This window comes from Saccharomyces eubayanus, chromosome VII, assembly GCF_001298625.1.
Source record: "Saccharomyces eubayanus strain FM1318 chromosome VII, whole genome shotgun sequence".
NCBI classification, from domain to species: domain Eukaryota; kingdom Fungi; phylum Ascomycota; class Saccharomycetes; order Saccharomycetales; family Saccharomycetaceae; genus Saccharomyces; species Saccharomyces eubayanus.
In genome coordinates, this window is record NC_030982.1 from 658,608 (window position 1) to 683,028 (window position 24,421).

General features: G+C 38.1%; 10 protein-coding genes and 2 non-coding genes across 12 annotated transcripts; 7 read left to right on the top strand and 5 right to left on the bottom strand.

Annotated features, from left to right (window-relative positions):
- Positions 1-355: 355 nt before the first annotated feature.
- ASK10 (Ask10p) lies at positions 356-3,790 on the top strand (the record flags this gene model as incomplete). Its single annotated transcript, XM_018365208.1, has 1 exon — positions 356-3,790. The coding sequence occupies one exon, from the start codon at positions 356-358 to the stop codon at positions 3,788-3,790; it is 3,435 nt and encodes a 1,144-aa protein (XP_018222308.1).
- Positions 3,791-4,230: 440 nt separating this feature from the next.
- ESP1 (separase) lies at positions 4,231-9,117 on the bottom strand (the record flags this gene model as incomplete). Its single annotated transcript, XM_018365209.1, has 1 exon — positions 4,231-9,117. One exon carries the CDS (start codon positions 9,115-9,117, stop codon positions 4,231-4,233), a length of 4,887 nt encoding a protein of 1,628 aa, XP_018222309.1.
- Positions 9,118-9,550: 433 nt separating this feature from the next.
- TEL2 (Tel2p) lies at positions 9,551-11,623 on the top strand (the record flags this gene model as incomplete). The annotated part of the gene is made up of 1 exon (XM_018365210.1): positions 9,551-11,623. The coding sequence occupies one exon, from the start codon at positions 9,551-9,553 to the stop codon at positions 11,621-11,623; it is 2,073 nt and encodes a 690-aa protein (XP_018222310.1).
- Positions 11,624-11,912: 289 nt separating this feature from the next.
- MDR1 (GTPase-activating protein MDR1) lies at positions 11,913-14,756 on the top strand (the record flags this gene model as incomplete). Its single annotated transcript, XM_018365211.1, has 1 exon — positions 11,913-14,756. The coding sequence occupies one exon, from the start codon at positions 11,913-11,915 to the stop codon at positions 14,754-14,756; it is 2,844 nt and encodes a 947-aa protein (XP_018222311.1).
- A 272-nt stretch (positions 14,757-15,028) lies between these two features.
- PCP1 (rhomboid protease PCP1) lies at positions 15,029-16,069 on the top strand (the record flags this gene model as incomplete). The annotated part of the gene is made up of 1 exon (XM_018365212.1): positions 15,029-16,069. One exon carries the CDS (start codon positions 15,029-15,031, stop codon positions 16,067-16,069), a length of 1,041 nt encoding a protein of 346 aa, XP_018222312.1.
- A 188-nt stretch (positions 16,070-16,257) lies between these two features.
- On the bottom strand, positions 16,258-16,809 carry GTF1 (glutamyl-tRNA(Gln) amidotransferase subunit F; the record flags this gene model as incomplete). The annotated part of the gene is made up of 1 exon (XM_018365213.1): positions 16,258-16,809. The coding sequence occupies one exon, from the start codon at positions 16,807-16,809 to the stop codon at positions 16,258-16,260; it is 552 nt and encodes a 183-aa protein (XP_018222313.1).
- A 285-nt stretch (positions 16,810-17,094) lies between these two features.
- Positions 17,095-18,888, top strand: NOP7 (mRNA-binding ribosome synthesis protein NOP7; the record flags this gene model as incomplete). The annotated part of the gene is made up of 1 exon (XM_018365214.1): positions 17,095-18,888. One exon carries the CDS (start codon positions 17,095-17,097, stop codon positions 18,886-18,888), a length of 1,794 nt encoding a protein of 597 aa, XP_018222314.1.
- A 212-nt stretch (positions 18,889-19,100) lies between these two features.
- SRB5 (Srb5p) lies at positions 19,101-20,024 on the bottom strand (the record flags this gene model as incomplete). The annotated part of the gene is made up of 1 exon (XM_018365215.1): positions 19,101-20,024. One exon carries the CDS (start codon positions 20,022-20,024, stop codon positions 19,101-19,103), a length of 924 nt encoding a protein of 307 aa, XP_018222315.1.
- Positions 20,025-20,251: 227 nt separating this feature from the next.
- On the top strand, positions 20,252-20,485 carry VMA21 (Vma21p; the record flags this gene model as incomplete). Its single annotated transcript, XM_018365216.1, has 1 exon — positions 20,252-20,485. One exon carries the CDS (start codon positions 20,252-20,254, stop codon positions 20,483-20,485), a length of 234 nt encoding a protein of 77 aa, XP_018222316.1.
- A 163-nt stretch (positions 20,486-20,648) lies between these two features.
- Positions 20,649-21,446, bottom strand: VOA1 (Voa1p; the record flags this gene model as incomplete). Its single annotated transcript, XM_018365217.1, has 1 exon — positions 20,649-21,446. One exon carries the CDS (start codon positions 21,444-21,446, stop codon positions 20,649-20,651), a length of 798 nt encoding a protein of 265 aa, XP_018222317.1.
- Positions 21,447-22,171: 725 nt separating this feature from the next.
- On the top strand, positions 22,172-22,253 carry DI49_2066. Its single transcript has one exon. It is a non-coding gene; the product is annotated as a tRNA-Leu (tRNA).
- Positions 22,254-22,641: 388 nt separating this feature from the next.
- Positions 22,642-22,736, bottom strand: DI49_2067. Its single transcript has 2 exons — positions 22,699-22,736; positions 22,642-22,678 (listed from the first exon to the last, which is right to left on the bottom strand). It is a non-coding gene; the product is annotated as a tRNA-Lys (tRNA).
- Positions 22,737-24,421: the final 1,685 nt, after the last annotated feature.

Consider the following 24,421-nt stretch of genomic DNA (forward strand, 5'->3'; position numbering starts at 1 on the left):
CTCTTTTTTTTTTTTTAGTTATTTTTTTTTTGTCTTGCAGGGAGTACCCTTTCCTTACTCATAAAATCACCAACCAAATCGACAGTTTCTAGTTTCTAGTCTTGTATATTTCTTTTTTTTTCTAGTTGGGTTGCCCTTCCCCTTCACTACTCTACTCCTATCTTGAAATCTAAAAATAACGCTATTATCAAAGCCTTTTTTAAATAGGGAATCAGGGCGAGGGTTTGCGAGAATAAAGAAAGATTGCGTACTACAAATCAAACCATCTATTATTGCCACCGGATTTTTTTATTATTTTTTTCTAAAGAAGATTATCAAAGTACTGTAAAGAAAGGATAGAATAGAGCTTATACAAATGTCTGATTACTTTAGTTCCAGACCTTTGCAAACGCTCACACCGATGGATAATAGGCCTTCCGGCGGTGGTGGCGGCGATGATGCCTCCTCCATCCACTCAAAGAGCTCCCAGTATTTGATGGATATCTTACCGGATTCGATGACTCTGAATGAAAGTGTCTCTTCTACAGTAGCCAACAATCAAGCAAAGGAGTTCATTTTGCCCGAATCCGACGAGAGGTCTCCCTATCACATCAATGTCCCTATACCCAAGGCCCAGTCGGCTTCTACAGAAACGAAAAAGCCTCTGTCCGGTGATGCAGACACTGTCGATGGGCAGTTTGTCAAGGAGTATCCTACTGACATTCTTGTGGACAGATTTTACAAATGGAAAAAAATCCTGAAAGGTTTGATCATCTATTTAAGGGAGGTCGCTTATGCTCAAGAACAATTTGCAAGAATYAACTATCAACTGAAGGGGTCCGTCAAGTTTCCCTTCCTAACGGATATCGATGAAACTACAAACACTATTACAGACCCATTTACTGCAGCTCCTAGAACGTCTAAGAAATCGCAGCCATCACAGAAGAAGACAGTGTTGACTGAAAATGAACAGTTCCAAATGCAAATGCAACAAGAACAGAGAGACTACCCATCCCAACCATCCGTAGACGAAAGCACGATGAGCTTGGCGCCTCACGAGTACAAGCCTGTTCAAGCTGCTGAATTAAACAACACGTCTGCTGCATCCGGGTTTGTTAAATTTGGTTCAGGCTCCATTCAAGACGTCCAAGTTATTTTGAAAAAGTACCATCTTTCCTTGGCTAACCAGCAGTTCAAAATCTCTAAAGAAATCACATCCACTGTGATTCCTAAGTTAGAGGAGTTAAGAAAGGATCTGAGATATAAGATCACAGAGATCAAAGACATACACGGTGATTTCAAAACAAACATCGATGCTCATGTTCAACTAACAAGCCAGCTGCTGAAAAAATATATTGCGTCCGTGAAATTCATGAACGCCAATGGTATTGGTAACGACAAAGTCACTGCTACAAATAAGAAGCCACACAAATTAGACCCTAAACATGATCCGTATCTTTTGAAACTACAACTAGATTTGCAATTGAAGCGTCAAGTTGCAGAGGAAACTTATTTGCAAGAAGCGTTTATAAATTTACAAACTTCAGGTTTACAACTAGAGAAAATCATATACACTAAAATTCAGCAATCCCTACTACGTTATTCTGCCTTAATCGATTCCGAAGCTCGTCTTATGATTAAAAACATGTGCCAGGAATTACAACATGGCATAATATCAAAACCTCCTGCATTTGAATGGGATAACTTCGTCACCCAACACCCTTCGTGTTTACTCAATTGGAAATCTAACGACCCCATACCACCTCCAAGAAAGTTGTCTGATGTTGTTTATCCTCACATGAAATCCCCACTAGCCAAGTGTATAAGAGCAGGATACTTCTTGAAAAAATCAGAAGTATTGCCCACTTATCACCAAGGTTATTTCGTCTTAACGTCGAATTACATTCACGAGTTCCAAAGTAGTGATTTTTATAACTTATCATCTACAAGCTCAACTTCTACAAAATCGTCAACTTATTCATCTTCAGCATCGATTGCTGACACTTATGCCGGTGCTACAGGCAATACTAAAGTTAACACTCACCATCGCCACAGTAGCGATGTGCATAGTAATAATGCCGCCAACGCTGGTACAACCGGTGTAGCTGGTACTCGCTGCATCCGCAAAAAGAGCTATTTGGCGCCAATTATGAGTGTTCCATTAAACGATTGTACTCTAAAAGATGCATCGTCTACGAAATTTGTGCTTGTAGGAAAGCCTACTCTTAATGAAAATGCCGATATCAGGAAATCGAGCTCCAGTACACATGTATCCGGTGCCTCTCAAACCTCTTTACCAAAGTATGGTCATGAAACAGCAAAAATATTTTCTAAGGCCCCATTCCACAAATTTTTGAAGGGAGGTAAACCTAAAAATAAGAATACGAAGTCAAGTGAGTTAGACCAATTTTATGCGGCAGCACAAAAAGAATCCAATAAGTATGTGACTTGGACTTTCAAAATAGTATCTCCAGAACCTACTGAAGAGGACTTGAAACATTTCAAAAGATGGGTCCAAGATTTGAAAAACTTAACTAGTTTCAATGATACTAAGGAAAGAATCAAGTTCATTGAAGATCGTGTAATGAAATCACATCGATTCAAAGCAGGATATATGTCGAAAAATAATATGAACAACGTGTTCCATACGCCTTGCCTAACAGATAGCTCATTTGCATTGCAGGATGCCACTACGTCCTCTCTCAATCCAAATGGGAGGTCTGGAAAACCCCAGTATATTCATATTCAGAACAATTCATTGGCCGATTTTGATGTAAATGATTTTAGATCTAGGGTTAATACACCTGCCATTGATGATTACGGTAACTTGATTACAGTAGAAAGAAGATCAGCACCATCTCCGCACCAGTCCCCTGATTATGCAGCTACGTCAGGTAATACAACTCCATCTTATTCATCAGGCTCAAGGCCTCAGAGCGTGTATAACGGATACAATCCAGCTGTATCTATAACCAGTAATGGAATGATGCTACAACAGTCGGCAATGAACAGTAATAATAAACCAGCAGCTAGCCTGCGTCATCAAAGAAATGTTTCACAAACAAGTTCTTTACCAGGCTTTTCATATACATCTCCATCGCTACCGGTAAACTCTCCGGGCAGTTCTAATTCGGAATCCAGCTCAGGCGGTTATTTTGCCATCCCTCTTCATGGGAACAACAATAACAACAATTACATGCAAAGAAATTCTGAAGACTCCAGCCCATCTTATAATGAAGATCACATACGACAACAGCAACCAATGCAATCTTTATCAAGGACTTCAAGTTCCAGTATAATCGCTACAGGGATGAGAAGTACATCTGCTGGGAATCCACCTACCACAAACGTAGCAATTGTGCCTAAGGTAATGGTTAATAACCAAAATGTTAAAACTGTCCCTGCTGATCAGTCAGCTACGGCACCTTCATCACCTACGTTGAACTCTTCCTCAACAACAACCAATCGCGAATCACCATATCAAACCCTTAAGAAAACAAACAGTACAGGAAATGTTCCATCTTTAAGCACAGAAAAAACACACGCGCACCCTGCTTTTTATAAAAGGGGCAATAACAGTGCTCAAAACTTGACCACTACTGGCACAACAGCTTCTAGAGTTCATCCTGTCAGAAAACATAAGAAAAATGTATCCTTCAGTTCTTTGAATAGTTTGATGTTTTCAAAAAAGGGCGCTAATTATGGTGGTAATCTAATGACCAACCAATTTATGAGTGGTGGGATACAAGAAGATGATGGTGATTCAGGTAATAACGATTCTATAAAACTGAACCAGTCAATCTATTCTTAATTATCCATTCGTCTTTCAGGGAACAATCTGCATTGGACACAATTTTTCCTCTACTCATAGCTATTCCTTCTAAATATTTCGTAACGCAGCTCTTATAGAATATAGATTTTTCACTTTTTTTTTTAGATGATTAAGATTTTTTTACATTTACCTTATCATAGTTTGGTGAGATAGTATTCAAACAACAAAAGTTCAACATCTAAAGGTTTTTCTGGGGCAATACGATCAATCGAATATTTTAATGCGTTAGATCTGTATGCCACAAAAAATGTGAGTATAAAAATTAAAATAAAAATATGCCTTTATTTATGAATTTTAAATAATAATGCAATCTAATGACACCCGAATGCGGTTCAATTTAGAATCATCGATTGGTTGTCGTATCCATCTCTCAAAGTGTCAAAAAAAGGCTCGTGACTAACCTAAAACAAAGGTACTGGTTATGACGTGAATTGAACCGGTAGTCCGTAAATAACAGGAGCTGCACCATTCAAGTAGCGTAGATGGCAAACGTCTCTAGATTTTGAGATAGCATGTGAGACAGATAAGTTATCGCCATTCGAATCGTCAACGTTGTCGGTAAATCCCATCTTTTCAAAAAGCTCTTCGCTAAATTTATCGATATCTTTATCAGTCACATCCCAAAGATTACCCAATACCATGGGGCAACCACCTAGCAAATAAGTGTAAATAGTTCCAGTAGGTTCTAACTTGCCATAATACTTCATCGCTGCTGAAGAACAACCCAGCAAGAAACTAGGAGCGATTGTGGTGCATTTTTTAATCTCTTTCCCTCTTACATATTGTTCACCACCACCATGACCTATGTAAACAAACAAATTGGAGGTTTGCAGCATTTTCAAAAGTGTTTCTTCTTCTGGCTTCTCATTCATGACTAACTGAGAGGAAGGCTTTGTATCGATTATTTTTTGAAACATACCCTTGAATTTTGACTCAGTCCTAGACAGATCGCCATTTGGATTTAATACCATACTAATGTTGTCCTTGATGCATACAGAAATGGGTAATTTATAATGGAAACGCAATAAGAGTTCATTTAGGCAAACGTAAGAAGGTACACGAGTAATTGAAATATCTTTCAAAAATGAAAGACACTCCCATGGGAAAAGATGACATGAACTGCTAACTACCAAAAACGTATGGAATATACTATTGGTTGTCATATTCGCTCTATATTTCTTTATCTGTTCTTCCAATTGTACGTGAAGCATGCTGAAATCAATTTCATCATAAGCATTTTCCTCTCCATGGAATAGAAGAATATCGAGAACAAAATATATCAAATCTTCCATCTTTGAAAGAAAGTCTGCTTCTTGGGGGTTGAGCTTTAAAAACAATTCTATCACCCAATCTTGAATCTTCATAAACATTTTTGGATTTCCAAAGAGTTTCCTGGAGGGTAGGTTTTGATGTAAAATCTCATAGAACTTACCTTTAAATTCTTCAAAGAGAGAGCCATTGACGACTTCAGGGCTAAAAAAACCTTGAACGCCATTAAACCAACTATTTTCTATGTTATTCAATAATGCTTGCATTCTCTTATCCAATTCGTATCTTGTGGTCCACCAATACTTCCTCTCTTCTCTAGTTTTAATCTTGCTGGTAACCTCCACCGAAGTTGTTTCATTACTTTCTTTAATGATAGAAAGTAGTTCCTTTGTTGCCTCCATAAACGAAAGGTGTGCTTCATCAAGGTCTCTTGAATTTGATCGTATTAATGGTAATCTTAAGTGCGTTCTTCTTTCGTACTTCGGTTCAATTTTCGATAAAAGTAAATTTCCGGTTTCAGGACAAAAGTCAATAGTGATGACATTGATATCCAAATTGCTATCCATTATGTTTTGTTGAGCGACAGAAATTGCATCATTTTCTGTGGCGGCGGATATGCTGCCGATGGTTTTTAGTGAAGATGTATGAAAGTTTTTGTACTCCTCATTATTGATATTATTTAATGTCTTATCGAATAGCAAGGGCATGTGCCTTGGCAGATCAGTTAGAGAGAAGCTGGTTATTAAATTACCCTCAACATTATGAATGTTAGTAATATTCGAAAGAATGGTTAGCGTTAGTGAAAATAGGGAGGCAATCTTGGACAATTCATGATTTTCCAATGTGTCTAGTTTTAAGCCTTCTAAAAGTAGTTTCATTTTTTTTAGTCTATCAATAGCGGCAATTCTGTCAAACTTTTGTCTTATGTTCTTCCCTTTAGGTGTCATGTTCGATGATCTTGGAGAATCGCAAAGCTTTAGCCCCATACCATGCTTCGACGGGGTTTTGAGTACATTGTTGGACATCGTACTAGGAAGAGCAGTTAAGAAAGAAGGGATCCCTAAGGTAGACTCGAACATACCTTTAAAAAAGGGGTCTTCCTCCAGTTGGCTGATTACCTTCTGCCACATGTTGCGGGCTTGGTTGATTATATTCATAGCCTTATATTCAGGCAAACAAATAGTATCATCAATATTTTCTCCCAATTTAAGTCTCCATAGATTCGGCAGAAATGTCTTGGTTAGCTGGTCACCAAAAAAAAGTACCAACGACTGTTCTAGTTTTACTAACTCCTTGTTATCGTACAAAAACATTGTCAGACTTGTGATATCTGCCTCTGCATCCAGGTAGTCGAATGCCTTGTTTGCTTTTTTTAGGGTTATACTTTGAAGGCTGCTTTGCTCTGTAATCATATAGTACTTGTGAAGGAAATGAAGACATCTATAAACAATGATCGGTTCCCCTAAATCGCACAGAATCTTGGACAGTTCTTTGCAGTAGAATTCACAATCTCTTGCAGATCCAATACGTATACATACGTCGATGATTTGGAAAAAGCTGATTGATAAACTCTTTAGTAAAGCCAACCTTGATCCCTGTGATAGTTGATTCTTCTTTTTAAGTAGGGATAAAGACAAGTTTTGTGCCTTTTTACAATCCAGTACAGCCGATATTACCTTACCAGCCTTGATATTGAGCTTCGCGCTTACGTTAAAAAGCTTTATATTCAAAAGAATAACTCTGATATACAATGACATCGGTTGCTTGTATTCGTTATTAATATCAAATAATTCAGGCCTGAGAGTAGGTAGCGTTTCGCGAAAGTTTATTTGAAATACTTTTAGGTCAGCCTCCCACAAGTAAATATCCATTAAGGAGTCAACATGTAGTAGTGCGTGTTCCATTTTAGCTGTTTGCAAGTTTGCTGTTATTTGTAACTGATTCTTTAGTTTCAATGCGTCATCAATCATATGTAAGCTCAAATAGGCTTGTAGTAAATAATTGTCAACATAAGGCATGATGCTGGAAAAACACTTTTCCTTTGATTTGATACAGAGTGAGAGTTCAATGGATAGTTTATCAAAGCTGTTAAAATTTAAGTAACACAGTAGCATTTTGACAAAATTCATTTCAAATGGTGATATCTTTTCGGTTACTTCATGCGGTGTTAACCATTTGTTTATGTACATTTTGGAAATGTTTGATAGATTCGTTGTTGAGTGTTTACTCATATCCAGGTTTAGTAAATACACTATCCTAATTAATAACTCATACTTGTTCAAGAGGTGTGGTTTATCTGATTTGCCATTCAATTCGGAAGGGTCCAAGTCAAGGTTTCCCCTTAATGAACAAAAAATCATCCTAGTTAACTGTGACCAATTCTCAGACGGAACATTTTCTATAGACGAGCTCCCATATAGTATGGAAAGCATAACTTCGGAGCAGTTTGAAAACTCTATGAATTTGGATGATTTTAGGCGTGTAAAACAATGTATGAATGCGTTCTGACAAAAATCAAAAATAAATGATAAGGAGTCAATCCTCAGCAGGCAGTATACATTGAACAAATAGGAGAAAACTTCAAGTTTTTTTTGAAGATTTTGGGCGCTTGAAATAAACTTCTCGAATTTTAACATGGTCCGGTGAACTGTTTTCGGGTCATTATTAAGTAAAAGACTCTTGATTTCCAAGTCGGCAGTCTTCAATAGGAAAGAATGTCTTTTGAATAAAACTGATGCATTGAAAAAAAGACTAACCACGTTTGCCAATCGTTTGAACTCCTTATAATCAATACAGATCTCAGATAGAATAGTCAAAAGATCGAATATTGAATTTACAGTAAGATCGTCATCAATGGATTTGATATTCGAATTAACATAAATGATAGTACTATCAAATTGCCTTAAAATATCCTTATTCTTTCGTAAACCTTCTAGACGTATAGTAGACCAAAGACATACTAAAGAATCTAATGATACTGATAATTTCCTCCTTTTGCCTTGCAAAAATGCTGTCGCGCTTTCGAGCACCACACCCAAATCATCGGGAGAAACGCAAGACCAAAGAAGGCGCTTTTCGGTCATATTGCAGTACTCATTCAACTCCTTCTTCACGCTGGTCATGCCTTGTAATTTAGAAGGCTGTTCGTAACTTAAAAGATCTAAAAGCATCAACTTATCCAGGCCATCGTACAGTCTGGAATAGGATAAGTAAAATGAATTTAAATATATTTTATTAGGCCCTGTGTCAATATAACTTTTATGCAGAAGTTTTTTACTGAAATCTTCAATGCTGATGTTGCTAATGTAGTTTTTGAAAGGTAATTTATACTGCTTGACGTACTGCAAAAATTTCAGACCAAATAAGGCTTTACAATTCGGTATTACAGAGAAGAAGTTTAATACGATTTTTGTAAGGGCGTGCGCTTTCAGATTGGAATCCTTCAGCAGGAATCTCTCGTCATGGGAAAACAGCTCCAACACATGCGGTAAATATTCTTTCACTAGCTTTCTCTTCAGTACAAGTTGTAACGTCAGTATTTTTAAGTTCGAAAGATAATAATCATTCCATACATTGAAGTCCGCAAGGAGGACGTCTTTCAAGTTGTGAGCTTGAAATAAGTTTGTTTCATTATAAAGAAAAATGATCTCAGATGAAGCTAACCCCAATACGTTGCCATTTATAAGTTTGACAACTATCATCAAGTGCTGCTTGACAGTAGAGTTCATATGGCCCAGCATATGGCGGCTCTTCAATAGAGAATATATCGAACTTAATGAGCGGTCCACATTATTGATATCTTCTGTAGCCAATTCTATATTGCTGTGGGCAGTTTTCAGAAAGTTTTGAATTATGCCATTATGCATCGTGAGTACCCCATCAGAGGTAGTTAAACTGGCTTCGGCCAATGTGGAGGTTGGTGCTCTTGCTTGGTTACCGCGATGGACTTTCGATACCGTCTCGTTTAATAAATGACACTTTTTGGTCATTGGAGTATTCGGGCTTATTTCATTTAACGGATCCTCTTGCTTCGCCATTATTCTTAAATTTATAGTCTCTTTACCCCGGATAAAGTAGTTTTGAGTTCTTCTCGAAAATGTAATGATCGAGTCAAGCTATATTATGATCCCAGTTAGAAGGAAAAGAAAAAAATGATATAGCCAGGTATTTAATGGAACGTATTGCAAATAAAGTGGTTCTGATGTCCTTAACAGTAGATGCATATACTTTTCCAAAAAGGAATAGTTTGATTACAGGTGTATTGTCTGCTTTAAATCCGCAATGATATGTGGATGGGCTTTGTATTCATACACTTGTTTTGGTTTGTTTACCTCTTTTCTGTAAGGGCCCGTGAAGTGTGAAGAAAGAAAACAAAAACAAACACCAGAAAACAGAAAACAGAGGCAAGCTGGATCGCGAACAAGTTGTTGCTGGGTACGGGAACTAAGTGTATGGACATTTAGTTGTGGAATGGATTTAGAAACACTGAAACATGGGGCACATAGTGATCAGATACATGAAATTCTAAGGCAATTAGAGACCTGTACCAATGAGCCAGTAAATCTCGAGACCTCGATGGTCCTCATCAAATTCGTCCTTCCCGTATATCCATCGCTGCCGGGAAACACTAAGGTGATCCTCAGACGGCTAGTTTCTAAGTCGTTTACGTTTTTAGCGCACTTGATAACTTTCTCTACAACACTAGATCGTCGCGGTGGGATGAATGAGATTCGCATATATCAAGAGTTTTTGAAAGACGTTATTAGTCTTGAGCAAGGATGTTTGAGCTGCTACATAAAGACATGCGCTGCTAGTAACGTGAACCGTAATAGCGTCAAGGCTTTTTTTTTTGGAAGTAAGATATTTAATTTGTTGGCCAGCCAAATTGACATAGCTAAATACCTGGAATATTTACGCCTTCAGTGGAAATTTGTTCTTGAGAACGACAATATCAAAACAAATTCAGACGGATTCCTAGGTGAATGGCTATTGTCGACTTTTCTTCTCAGTCCTGCATTAGCAACTGACATATTCATGGACGAATTATTCTTACTTGAAGAAAACTATTTTTCTTCATTCCAAAAAATAGTATCAAGTAGTAGTCCCTTAGTGCAAAGGAGGCTTGTTACTAAGTTCCTAATACCATATGTCCAAGCACATTTAACTGAAGTAAACATAAATGATGTTAGGAAAATTCTAAGGCGGTTTGACCTTGATAAAATCATGAGTCTAACCGTACTGCTGGAAATACAGTCTCTACCTCTAAAGGAAATAATAGTTCGTTCGATAGATAATGGTACTTCTGTGAAAACCGCGAATGCATTGGTTAATCAATTCGCAGATTTTGCTGACGAGGACAGAGATGCAAAAATTTGCGAATTACTTGTGCTGCTCACGGTTTATAACCTGAACAAGAATCAGAAAGAAGAAATATCACATAGCGGCCAATTTTTAAATGGTGTAACGAAGCATTTGGGCAGCAACGAACGTGAGGCAAGAGAAAGGGCCATGTTTATTGCTAAGCTTCTATCCGATAATGAGTTAAAGTACGAAAGTGATTTCAAAATCGATGTGCCAAATTTGAAGTTCGAAAGCAACAGTGATGACGAAATCATCGACTTCAAATCTCTGAAAACCCCATCAGTATTCAATACCCACATTGAGGAAAAGAACAATAAAGTTATAGAGATCTCGGGCCGTGTTCAATCTCTTGCAATGGGTGACGGTGATAGTGATGACGAAAATGATGATGATGATGAGTGCGTTAAGCGGATTGTATTTTTGAAAGACTTAATGAGAGAGTATGAACATACTGGTGAATCTCGGAAAACTCGATTAATACCGCTTCTGAAGCAAACAGTAAAATTGGTACGGCAAAAGACAGATTTCCCATTAGAAGTTGGTTATTATGCTCAGGGAATTTTGTCAAGCCTAACGTGCTTAAACAATGAATTCGATGAATCGCTTTTCGAACAATGGAGAATCAATGCCTTAGTAAGCGTACTAGTCGTTCTTCCAGCAAAGGTAACCGATGCAATAAAGATCCTTTTTAATTCGGAGCTTTCATTACAGCAAAGGATGTCATTATTATCTGCGTTAGGTCTTTCTGCAAGGGAGTTAAGAGGTCTTGACGATCCAACCGTCATCAAACCTAAATTTGATTTTCCTACAGATCGTTTGCCTTGGGATAGCCAAAGCCATGGCAATTTAACGCTTGTTGAAGTTCAAGAGTCATCGAGTCTAATGAAAGAGACGAAAACAGTATGGAAGTCTAGGAAACTGGGCAGGGATCAAGAGAAAGGAACACAAAACCGGTTTAGAAAACACGCGAACTTGTTCTTCTACCCATTGGCACACGGTTGGCTCAATGGTATTGAAGTGGGTACATACAACCAGCTTTTCAAGTCACATTATTTAACCACATTGCGTATCATATATTCTTGCGCCGATCCAGTCCATGACTTTGACGCTATGACTCAATTGATGGATCAAGTAGTGAGTCTAGCAATAGAAGAGGGAGTTCCCCTCAACCAGAATCAGTAGAACAGCGGCACATACTGTTTCTTAACACATATACCTCGATAGATTAAGATATAATACGTTTTCTCTCGTTTTTACTATTTATTACATACATTATTATTTTACGTGGTCCGCCGTTCCTTGCAACAGGAGATGGGAAAAAGAGCTTAAGAAAGAAAAGCTCAAGAAAGGTTCAATGGGAAAGGGTGCCATGGCCTTTTTAGTAACTGTGTTTTTGTAGAACATTCACCTTACCAAATCAAGCATCGTAACCATTTCGAAGCTTAGGCTACAAGAACTTAAAGGATTGAACATGTCATTCTTTGATTCCTTGCGTCAAAAGGCCCCATTTTTAGACAAGCTGGCCGACACTTTTACTCCAACTTTAACCAGGGATGAGAAATTCAGATTGAAGTACAAGCTACCAGCTAATGAGAACATTTTAGATGATACAAATGCTGAAGTTACATTCGCAACCCCCAACGGCAATGGCAATGATCATTCGGATATGACCAATAAAGGGAGAAAAACAGCCTATGTATTCTCTGGAAGATTGTTTTTGACGCCTCACTTCCTGGTGTTTCGGGATGCATTCGATCATTCGTCATGCGTACTGATCCTGAATATCTCTACTATTAAACGAGTGGAGAGATCGCCATCCGAATCGTATGAATTTGCTCTTTTAGTGACCTTATACTCGGGAGCAAAAGTGTTGATCCAATTTATTGGTATACGTTATAGGTCAGAGCAGTTTTGTAATAAATTGAAATTGAATTTGAAACAGAACATCCCTAATGCCAAAGCTTTAACGGCGTTCCTAGAAACTTCTTATTCTGAGTTTTTAATTGCTAAGAATATACTGGGGAAAAAGGACATAGCTGTACCTAGGGCAGGTCTTGGTCAACATTTTAAATATCCAGGAAATCCCACTATGGCCAAGGAGAAGGCCAAGTTAAGATTGTGGTTCGATTATTTCAGACAAAATGGAAGAAACTTGGCTGTTGTTCAAACTCCTATGTTCAGGAAATTGATTAGAATCGGTGTACCAAACCGAATGAGAGGTGAAATTTGGGAGTTATGTTCAGGTGCAATGTATCTTCGTTATGCTAATGTTGGGGAATATGAAAAAATTCTAAATGATAACGCTGGTAAGACTTCACAAGCTATCGATGAAATTGAAAAGGACTTAAAAAGATCATTACCAGAATATTCAGCATACCAAACTGAAGAAGGTATTCAAAGGTTGAGGAATGTTTTGACAGCCTATTCATGGAAGAATCCTGATGTAGGATACTGCCAGGCAATGAACATAGTTGTTGCAGGGTTTTTAATCTTCATGTCTGAAGAACAAGCGTTTTGGTGCTTATGTAACCTTTGTGACATTTACGTTCCAGGGTATTATTCAAAGACGATGTACGGCACGTTGTTGGACCAACGGGTGTTTGAATCCTTTGTTGAAGACCGAATGCCAGTTCTCTGGGAATATATTGTCCAACATGATATCCAAATATCTGTCGTATCCTTACCTTGGTTTTTGTCCCTATTTTTCACCTCAATGCCTCTAGAGTATGCTGTTAGGATAATGGATATTTTTTTCATGAATGGGTCCATTACACTATTTCAAGTGGCATTGGCTGTTTTGAAAATAAACGCAGACGACATTTTACAAGCTGATGATGACGGGATGTTTATCGCCATCATTAAGCACTATTTTCAAACTCTGGGCCAAAGTGCACATCCAGATTCAAGCGATATAAAATACAGGCAAATCACGAAATTCCAAGAATTGCTAGTAACAGCATTCAAAGAGTTCAGTGTCATCACCGAAGAAATGGCAATGCAAGCAAGACACAGATATGAAAAGGGCATATTTCAGAATATTGAAACTTTTATGAAAAGGACGCAATTGCGTCATATGCCAAAGACGTTCAATCTTTCCAGTGACAATTTGTCCAATATCTATGACATGTTTTACCAAAGTATAGAAACGTATAAGATCAGTATGGGAACCGGATCATCCAATATGGGTTTCGAGGTATTTATTCAGTTCTTGAGTAAGTTCTGCGATTCATGTAGACCGTGTGAAAAAGAAAACGATCCAGCTTTCCGTGAACAAAAGAGGAATTTTTTGCAAAGATTGTTTGACAACTGGGATTCTGCTCGTATTGGCGAGTTAACCTTAAACGACGTGGTAACTGGATTGGATAAGCTATTAACTGTTGATCTCTTACAAGCTATAAACTATTTCTTTTCTTTGTATGATACGGATGGTGATGGTGAACTGCACAGGGAAGAAGTTCTGCAGCTTTCAGAGGGGCTGCTACTGCTCACAGAACCGTGGAAGAGTGGTAGATATGTGGACCTGTTGACTAAAAAGTGCATTGAGGATGATATTGCCGAAAATATTATCAGGGAGAATGGCGAGGAAATAGTTACTATGAACCAGATTGAGTTGCCCACAGGTGTTACTATTGATGAAGAAAAATATAAAGCCGAACAAGCAGAAAGATATTTGAAAGCTGCAAGCAATTTTCTACAGAGATCATTTGAGTATGCTAAGGCAGTTGAGCTTGCGGAGGAGGTTAATTTGATCGATCTATCCGACGATGAAGACGAAGAAAGTCACGCAGCAAAACTGAAAAGATTGGAAAGCATAAGGGCGAACCCTGCTCTAGACCCCACGCATCCAAAGGTCATAGATCTGGCAACATTTAGAATGATCATTCTGGCAGATGAAACTTATGAACTTTTTTTCTCCAACACGTTACGATCATCCATTCACGTCGATGAACACATCAATGTCAATAACAAAAACAAAGTCCTTAGAAGTATGTTTGATGGCATCTTAGCTGACGGCAAAAGAGTTGCTGAACAAGTTCGTCGCCGGGTCGATTCCGTGGCAACTAGGAATAGTATCACTTCGGCAGAAAGCACGCCAACTGCCGCAGCAAGTTCGACAACTACAAAGGAAGAGAAGTACGACGATTTGGATGATTTTACATCGGACCATCAATCCGAGCACGAGGAACTGCTGCAAAGCTCCTGGTTTGAAGTTGACGATGCCAACGAAACGAATGCTATGCAAGAAAGGCCTTTTGAACCGTTATCAGCAAATCCATCGGACAAGAAGTCTAGCCTTATTGAATTCGAAGCATAGTTTTCTGTATACCAATCTTATACGATCTCAAACCTTTATACATTTTGTGTATATATATATATATAAACCAACGTGCACTCAGATTGATGGAGATGAACAGTCATCTCTCATTAGCGCGGATTCCCAGGGCGAAAAAGCCTGAATTCTAGCTTGGCTTGTACAATAAGCGGTGAAATGTAAAGGTGGCGATCACTACCGAGAGGGGTACAGTACCTACAACTGGCACACACACACACACACACTGGGACACAGGAATTTTCTCGCACGTCGTCATGCTAGGTGTAAGCTCTTTCCTGCTAGGTCTTCGACCCACAACAAAAGTGTTTTTTCGTAGCAACATTTCGCTAATCCCATCGAGAACTTTAGCATCATATACCGGTAGGCCACAGAGCACGGCGAAACTGATAAACCCTTCCATACTGGTGAGCCGGAGTGTGGCTTTTCAGCAGCCTATAGCAAAGAGGTTTTTCTTTCAAACGTCGACTCTGAAATCCAGGTGGAAGCCCATTTTCAATGAAGAAACTACCAATCGATATGTGCGTTTAAACAGGTTCCAACAGTACCAACAGCAGAGAAATACCGGCAACTCGCTGGGCTCTATGACTGTCCTGGGTTTTTCGTTGATGGCAGGGATCTATTTTGTTTCGCCATATTTGTTTGAGTATGTGCCACCCTTCTCGTATTTCAAGGACCATCCAAAGAATTTGGTATACGCATTGTTAGGGATCAATCTTGCTGTATTCGGGTTGTGGCAATCGCCTAAATGTTGGAGGTTCCTCCAGAAGTACATGTTACTGCAGAAGGATCATATGACAAGCAAGCTTTCCATAATTGGGAGTGCATTTTCTCATCAAGAGTTTTGGCACCTGGGTATGAATATGCTGGCATTGTGGTCATTTGGTGTTTCACTCTCGACAATGCTGGGTGCATCCAATTTCTTCTCTCTATACATGAACAGTGCCATTGCGGGGTCCTTGTTTTCGTTATGGTACCCGAAGCTTGCACGCTTGGCTATTGCAGCGCCTAGTTTGGGTGCCAGTGGCGCCCTATTTGGGGTATTGGGATGCTTTTCATATTTGTTCCCTCATGCTAAAATACTGTTATTTGTCTTCCCTGTTCCAGGCGGCGCCTGGGTAGCATTTTTAGCATCAGTGGCATGGAATGCAGCTGGTTGCGCTTTCAGATGGGGATCGTTTGATTATGCAGCACATCTAGGAGGCTCCATGATGGGTGTTTTGTATGGATGGTATATTAGTAAAGCTGTCGAGAGGCAAAGGCAACATCGTCTACAGAGCACCGGTAGGTGGTTTTAGTCGGTTTGCAAACACATACCTTCGCCTGACTTATTGTAAATATCACTATGACCTATGTACTTAATCAAATATGCGCATTTAAAAAATATTTAGCCTTGTAATAACATATGTACAAGAAGCACCTTGGTAAAAAAGAATATATTGAGCGGGGGAGGGGGGGGGGGGTAAACAGTGGTACTTCGACGACCTCACTTTCGGTTTTTAAGTAGTCCTTCTCTGACAACAAAATACCCATTCTTGGATTCTGCAGCAAGCCCCGTAGCCGTCCAAGATCCGCTAACCTCGCCTATATCCGCATCTTGCTTCTGGTGTTTAACAGCGTCTAGTAGCATCCTATAGTTCAATTTTGTTGTTTGCCTCGGCATCAGTCGAGCGCCATACCCTTCCACACCTGTTCTATCTTCAACAGGTATATTATGCAGTCTGTTGACGAATGATAACTGCTTGGCGAGTTGCATTTGAATGGCTTTAATGTCCGCTCCTTCTAGGGGCAAGCCTGATAATCGCAGCAGCTTCTTCACAAGCTCTACAGGCGGCAATCTAAGGGTATTCTCCTCTACGTTCGTTCCCAAGTATTCATGAACAGACCACACAGGTTCTGATAGATAAGCCTTTATTTGATCCATAGTCTCAAATTTCTTACCAATCTTAGCTCCTCCGGTGGATGCTAACCGGTAACTTCCCAGACGGTTTATTCCGCCAGCTATCTGTATTCTGCATATCCACCGTGTGCTGAACATAGCTTTGGACTTTGTGTGAGTCTGAGCAGCTCACCAAAAAGAATTGACAACCAGTTGTTATTATCCCCTTCTTTGCTTACATCCACTAAGTGATGACATCTCGTCTGCAGTGACTATTTATGCTCGAAAAAAAAAGAAAATTTTTTTGCGATGAGATGAGATGAGAAAAGATGAAAAATTTCGGATGGTTATTAGTGAAGATTATTGTAAGTTGTATTTGTGTTCTCAAAATATAGTTTAGAAGTATAATAAATAACAGAGTATTAGTGACATCCTATATATACAATGAGAATCAAAAAGAAGAACACCAGAGGTAACGCTAGAAACTTCATCACCAGATCTCAAGCTGTGAGAAAATTGCAAGTTTCTCTTGCTGATTTCAGAAGATTATGTATTTTCAAAGGTATCTACCCAAGAGAACCAAGAAATAAAAAGAAGGCAAACAAGGGTTCCACCGCTCCAACAACTTTCTACTATGCTAAGGATATTCAATACCTGATGCATGAGCCCGTCTTGGCTAAATTTAGAGAGCACAAAACTTTTGCAAGGAAATTAACAAGAGCCTTAGGTAGAGGTGAAGTTTCTTCTGCTAAAAGATTAGAAGAAAACAGAGACACCTACACTCTAGATCATATTATCAAGGAACGTTACCCAAGTTTCCCAGACGCTCTGAGGGATATTGATGATGCTTTGAATATGTTATTCCTTTTCTCTAATTTGCCCTCCACGAATCAAGTTTCATCGAATATTGTCAGCGATGCTCAAAAACTTTGTAATCAATGGTTGGCATATGTCGCTAAAGAACGTTTGGTTCGTAAAGTGTTCGTATCGATCAAGGGTGTCTACTATCAAGCTAATATCAAAGGTGAAGAAGTTAGATGGTTAGTTCCATTCAAGTTCCCAGAAAATATTCCAAGCGATGTCGACTTTAGAATTATGTTGACCTTCTTAGAATTTTATTCAACTTTATTGCATTTCGTTCTGTACAAACTATACACCGATAGTGGGTTGATTTATCCACCAAAATTGGATCTTGAAAAGGATAAAATTATAAGTGGTTTGTCATCATACATCCTCGAATCTAGACAAGAAGACAATTTGCTACAACATGAACCAGCCGAAATTAAAGAAGACGCACAAGTTGAAACTTTGGATGCATCGACCTTAAAGTCTGCTTTAAATGCCGATAAAGCAAAACTTGAAGAAACAAGCAAAGAAGAACAAGAGCAAGAACAAGAACAAGAACAAAATGAGGAAACAGAACTAGACACATTCGAAGACAATAACAAGAATAAGGGTGACATTTTAATACAACCAACGAAGTATGATTCCCCAGTTGCTGCTTTATACTCCGATTTTGTTTTCTATATYGGCAGAGAAGTCCCAATCGATATTCTTGAATTTTTAATTCTATCATGTGGTGGTAATGTCATCAGTGAAGCCGCTTTAGATCAAATTGAGGGCAAAAAAGATATTGACATGTCTAAGATTACCCATCAAATTGTTGACAGACCAGTATTGAAAAATAAGGTTGCTGGTAGAACATATATTCAGCCGCAATGGGTCTTTGATTGTATCAATAAGGGTGAGTTGGTTCCTGCCAACAAGTATCTTCCAGGTGAAACACTTCCACCTCATTTGAGTCCATGGGGTGATGCTATCGGTTATGATCCAACTGCTCCTGTGGAAGAAGGCGAAGAAAGCGAAAGTGAGAGTGAAGCTGAAGTTGAAGAGGAAGACCAAGAAGTCGTTGTTGAAGGTGAAGAAGAAGAAGAAGAAGACGAAGAGTTACAAGCTCAAAAGGAGTTGGAATTGGAAGCACAAGGTGTCAAATATTCAGAAGCTCCTGAAGCCAGCAAGGGTGCCAATAAGCCAAAGAACAAGAAGAGAAAGGTCGACGAAGAAGAAGAAGAAAAGAAGTTGAAGATGATTATGATGAGTAACAAACAAAAGAAACTCTACAAAAAGATGAAATATTCCAACTCCAAAAAGGAGGAACAAACTGAAAGTTTGAAAAAGAAAAAGAAGCAAATTGCCAAGCAAAAGGCTAAATTGGGTAAACTTAACTCCAAAAAATAAGCTGTTCTCTTTTAGGTTTCATGTTACAACTTGATATCTTTTTCTCCTTTATAATCCTCGATATAACAACGTCAGACATATAACTACATATTGTTCCCTTAGAGATAGGAATACTTGTACATTAAAAAATTTTACTGTTTAACTACGAAATTTTTGTTTTTTTTTATCTAAATGTATCAAAGATATTTTTAGGAGAAGTTGAAGAATTATCGTCATATTACATTATTTCCATGTGCTACCCTGGAGTCCATCGATTGTCTATCTGGTACACTTAAGTCGATGTATCCTTGTAGTTCTTTTTTTAGACTCATTAGTACAGTCTCTGTATAGTTTATACGGTCAATATCAGTACCTCTACTAACGTTAATATAAGCCTTTATTAAGAATCCTCCGTTAGTTATCTGTGAATTCCCATTTTCTTCTATTTGCCAAATCTTTTGTAATTCTAATATTAAACCATGCTTCATAAAGAATTTTACACCAATTGTGAGATACTGGAACTCAAATACATACCCTAATTCGTTCATGAGTGAAGTTATTGATGAGTTTTCACCAGCCGAAGATAGTATAATCGTTTCAGCTATTGTCTGCATCGATACACTTCTGTTATTACCTGCAGCTGGAATATCTGAAATCTGTAATGACCAAGAAGAACATGACTTGTTGGAAACGGTGGAAGTTGCGTCCATGTCTACATCTGCTTCATCATCCTTGTTTTCGCCTTCTTTTACATCGCTTTTTACATTTTCACCGTCCTTTTTGCCCACGGTAGTACTGTTGTTATTGTTGGTCTGTGGAACTTCGTCGTGTAGAATGTTCTTTGTCATAGAATAGTCCAGCGAAATTTCATCATTAGTAAAGGACTTTAAAATTTTAAAATTCAATGGCTTATCAGCCATTGTTTCATCAATCAAGTAAGCAAAGGGCAATTCTTTAGAAAGCTTTATTCTGTTCGGTTCAACCAACTGATTCCTGGAATTTACATTTTCGACGTCGTAAGACGGATTTGGTTTCCAAATAGTGCATAAACTGTTATATAAAAGTGGTGGATTACCTGATATTGTTGTTAGCGTTGATATTAATAAATCATAGCCATCATCATTAATAGATCCAAATAGACTCAGTTGCTGGACCATGTTTTCTGTTAATGCAAGTTCTGCTGGCCAGTAAATGCAACGTTGTTCTTTTTTTTATTTTGGTTCTTTATTTTTTTTTATTTCAGATGTTTTTATAAATCTGTATAATAAAAATATTTCTTTTTTCAGAGCAAAGGGTATCCATTATAAAACACAAGGCTAGGAAAGAGTAGATTCCGACAAACAATAAGAAGTAAAATCTCTAAAACCCTAAACAAGAATAAATAATGGCCGTCGATGTACCTCGTACTGTAATCAATAAACTTATGCTGTTTACCGTGGCAATGGTTGTACTACCTGTACTTACGTTTTTCATTATTCAACAGTACACACCAAACACCCTAGTCAGTGGAGGTTTAGCTGCTGCAATGGCCAATGTCGTTCTCATCGTTTACATCGTTGTAGCCTTCTGTGAAGATACTGGCGATTATAAGGTTGAAAGCAACAAAAAAGAAGATTGATGGTATGAGAATTTCTGCGTTACGTAGGGCATATATTAGAGTTTAGAGTAAAGGTCAAATAGTAAAAAAAAGTAGCTTTTAATGTTATGGCAGATAGGGATATATGTATATATAAACCGATCTTTACATATGTTTATTTCAAATATATGAGTATATATAACGATTAATTATTTTTCTTTATTGGGTTTGAAGATTTTTCCAGAGCACCATAGGTAATATCTAAATTAGATATCCAAGAGAGCGCAATGATCAAAATAAACACCAACAATGCAGAAACAATTAGGCACATAAGAAGTCCCTCGGTCCAAATAGAGCTTAAAATATCACTGTCGCCATCTTGAGCTTCGTTGTTGTCATCGTGGCTCAAGATGTCTTTGGCAGCAAAGTTATAGTCATCAGTGTCAATGGTACCAACCGAATTGATAACGACAGTCAGATCGTCACTAGATTTGTCTTCCAAAAACAATAAGCAAGATTCGATGAATTCGTCCAATTTGTACAAATCGTAATCGCTTGAAGGAAATTTGAACAACACAATGCTTTTGTCTTCTAAGAAGTGGTCATACAATAAATCGGAAGCACTTTGAGCTAAATCATTCACTGTAAACTGCTCTAAAATAGTAGATAAGGTTTGAGGAATGTTCATAGGCAATTCATCAGCGACGACTAAAGCGACCTCATTAGAAAAAAACCTATCGAAAAATGGGTACTCTTGAATACTTTCGTCGAATATCACCTTATCCATTAATGGGTAGTCTTCGAACTCGAAGATGGCAATAGCACTATCAACAGTTGATATCACATCCGCTGTTGAAGAGACAGAGCTGAAAATGTTCAAATTAGTCTCTTTGTTTAGCGAAATAAAGGAGAAGCTTTCCTTGGATGAGGCTGCCTCGGCAGTCTTGGAAAGAAACCACGATAAAGTGAAAACGAAAAAGCCGTACAGTTGACCGAATGCCATTTCTATAACTTTGCAATTCAAATCTGGAATATGGTAGTCACAACAGTTGTTCTTATAAATAACTTTTACCCTTTTATTTCTGCTTTAAAATTTATCAACGTTTGTTCTTATATAAGAAATAGCGTTTGTCTTCCCTACCGTGTATAGTGATATATTTACATATCGCAAAGATGTTGCAACATAGGACGTGTGACAGCTATCGCACAGTTGCGTGGTCTATTTTTCAGTCAAGGAAGCCAATGTTATTGTTCTTTTTTTTCTAATGAATACAGCGCATTGTACGCAGGAGCCCCTTAGTAAGGTTGCGTGCCTACAGAGACTTGGCTCTAACGCAATGCTAAGAGGAGGCGAAAATCGGAAAGTATGCGGCGCAGACTTCTTTCTCTTGGTCATAACTGATCGCTTATAAGAATTGAAATCAAAGTGAAGTGGCAAGATTACTACACAGAGATTAAAATTTTGGACCAATTTAGCCTTGTAATTTCCATGGTGACCGAGAAGTATTTTTCTACATACCGGGACTGAAATATTGCTACTGATCAGTTACTCAGTACGTTTGTTTACACCTTTGGCTCGGTTATGGGCCTTGAACCAAAGTAAAAAGTTTCTGCGAAACCGCGCGCCCATTGACTAGAAAGAGTTAATTTCGAATACCAAATCGGAGTACTTTTCTCTTTCTTCTTTGTATTTTGTTTTCTTCTCTGAGAACATCTAACAATTGATTTGGTACTCTGGCCGAGTGGTCTAAGGCGTCAGGTCGAGGTCCTGATCTCTCCGGAGGCGCGGGTTCAAACCCCGCGGGTATCATATTTTTTTCTCATGTCAGCTTTTATTGCACGAGCTCCAATTCCATTTTTTTAGTGCTCTTAAAAGTGTAGTTGTGAGTTATGTGTAATCGTGTAAGTACACTAGCCTGGGCCAAGGTATGTTTTGATCCATTAATTGGCGTGTACCGACTCACCCTTCACTAATATATATATATATATTTTTGACTTTTCTTAATCATGTAAAACTAAAATATTAGAAGGGTTTGTTCACCTTTTAACCCTTATATCCTAAGAAGAATCAGAATCTAGGATTTATCTTCCCACCATTTAACTGGGCGTAACAAAAAAGCTGGTATGTTTGGTTTTATCTATTCCTAAATATTTGTTCTGATTTCCATCGCTGCCGCCAAAAAGCCAAAAAGAAAGAACTCCTCATAGGGGGCTCGAACCCCTGACATTTCGGTATCCTTGCCTAAGCAAATTGCTTAAAAGCCGAACGCTCTACCAACTGAGCTAACAAGGATGAGTTCTTCAGAAACGTCTGACGATTTAGACTGATTTATCCAAGCGTTGAATTAGTACCGGATTCAGAATACTTGTTATTTCCCCTTTTCGTGCCTGTTGTTGGAACTGTTGGAACAAGATTCTACTATCGTTCATCTACTACTATTATATAAGGTGTTAAAAGATGACATAAATTACAAGACCAGTAAGTTAAGATTCAAAGTGTCGTCGAAATTAATGGAAGCTGAAGCGCAAGGATTGATATTGTAATAGGATCAATGAATGACAACATATAAAAAGAGGAACAGAATCATTTATAATATTATGCACAATTGCAGATTTCTTTCTGTGGATTCCTAAATCCATGAGGAGAATCTCTAGTATAATCTATATACGTAATATTATAACATTAAGAAACAATGGAATCCCAAAGATCATCATACAATTTAAATGGTTATTATATTTTGTAAGCACTAGTTTACTTTGAATCCGACAATGCTGTCTTTTGCGTCTACGCAAACTTCTTCGTATAGTACGTCAGCAATGTGAGCCCATCACCCAGCCGTCGATGATCTTATTTCGGCAATGTAAAGGGCAGCCACGTATATATATTCAAAACCTATCGAGTTGGTTTTTTCAATAACTCTAAGAAAGAATGACAAGAACCCGAGCCTAGTATTTTTATAACATCTGGAAAGTCGGTTTGCTACGTGCAAAGACAGACAATATATGGCGGCCTTTTATTCTTTCATATTTTTACGGTTTGTATATGGTTTCATTCTACCCGTTTTAGTCGTTAGATTTTTTGGGCGTAAGCCAAACTATTATGCTATTGCAATATTCTTTCTTCTATCCAATGAGCGTTACTTTTTACGCTTAATCAACGGAGAGCAGTAGTACTGGAACGCCAGTTTATATGATGGTGGGAGACCGATGAAATGTTTATATATGCACATTGTTAAATATGCGATCTGTAGACAGCATTGTACATCCTTTGTTATTTTGCCTTCATTGCAGCTTTAAAGTTGGAAATCGTTAATAATTAGTAATTTAGTAAGTACTGATAATTAAGAGCAGGTAGTCTTTTCTTTTAAAAATTTATATAGGGCTATAAACACACGTTGTTTGGTTATATGAAATCCAATGGTCCAGGCATGATTCAGAATAATGATAATACGTTACCGGGTATAATTCATCTCTTTATATGCTAGTTTTCTGGTCCATTGATAGATGTTTAACCTGATCTTCACTAATAACCAAATTTGGATATCTGTGTCTACATGAAAAACAACACATATAGAGTAATAGTTTTCACTACTGTTATCTTTGCTTCATATATAATGTCCGAGATCCCCTATCTCTACACAAGTTGTGAATGGCTAAAATTGGAATTGCTATTGCTGCTTTGCCAACTACATATACGCACGCTCTTCGGAGGTTTACCGCTTCATGATAAAAACTCTAGCGACCCCTCCCCCTCTAGCCCTTCCCGGCTGTATCGACGAAATCTGGTTTTTGTCTTTTACTGAACACGCCTCATCCCTTATTAAGGTCATTGTCAGTCGTTTCGAGTTTCAATTGGTTTGATCCTACTCTTTACTCAGAGAGAGAGAGAGAGAGAGAGAGAGAGAGAGAGAGAGAGAGAGAGAGAGAGAGAAAGGTAACCAACGTCGAGCGTTTAAGATGCCAAGGAGTTTATTCAAA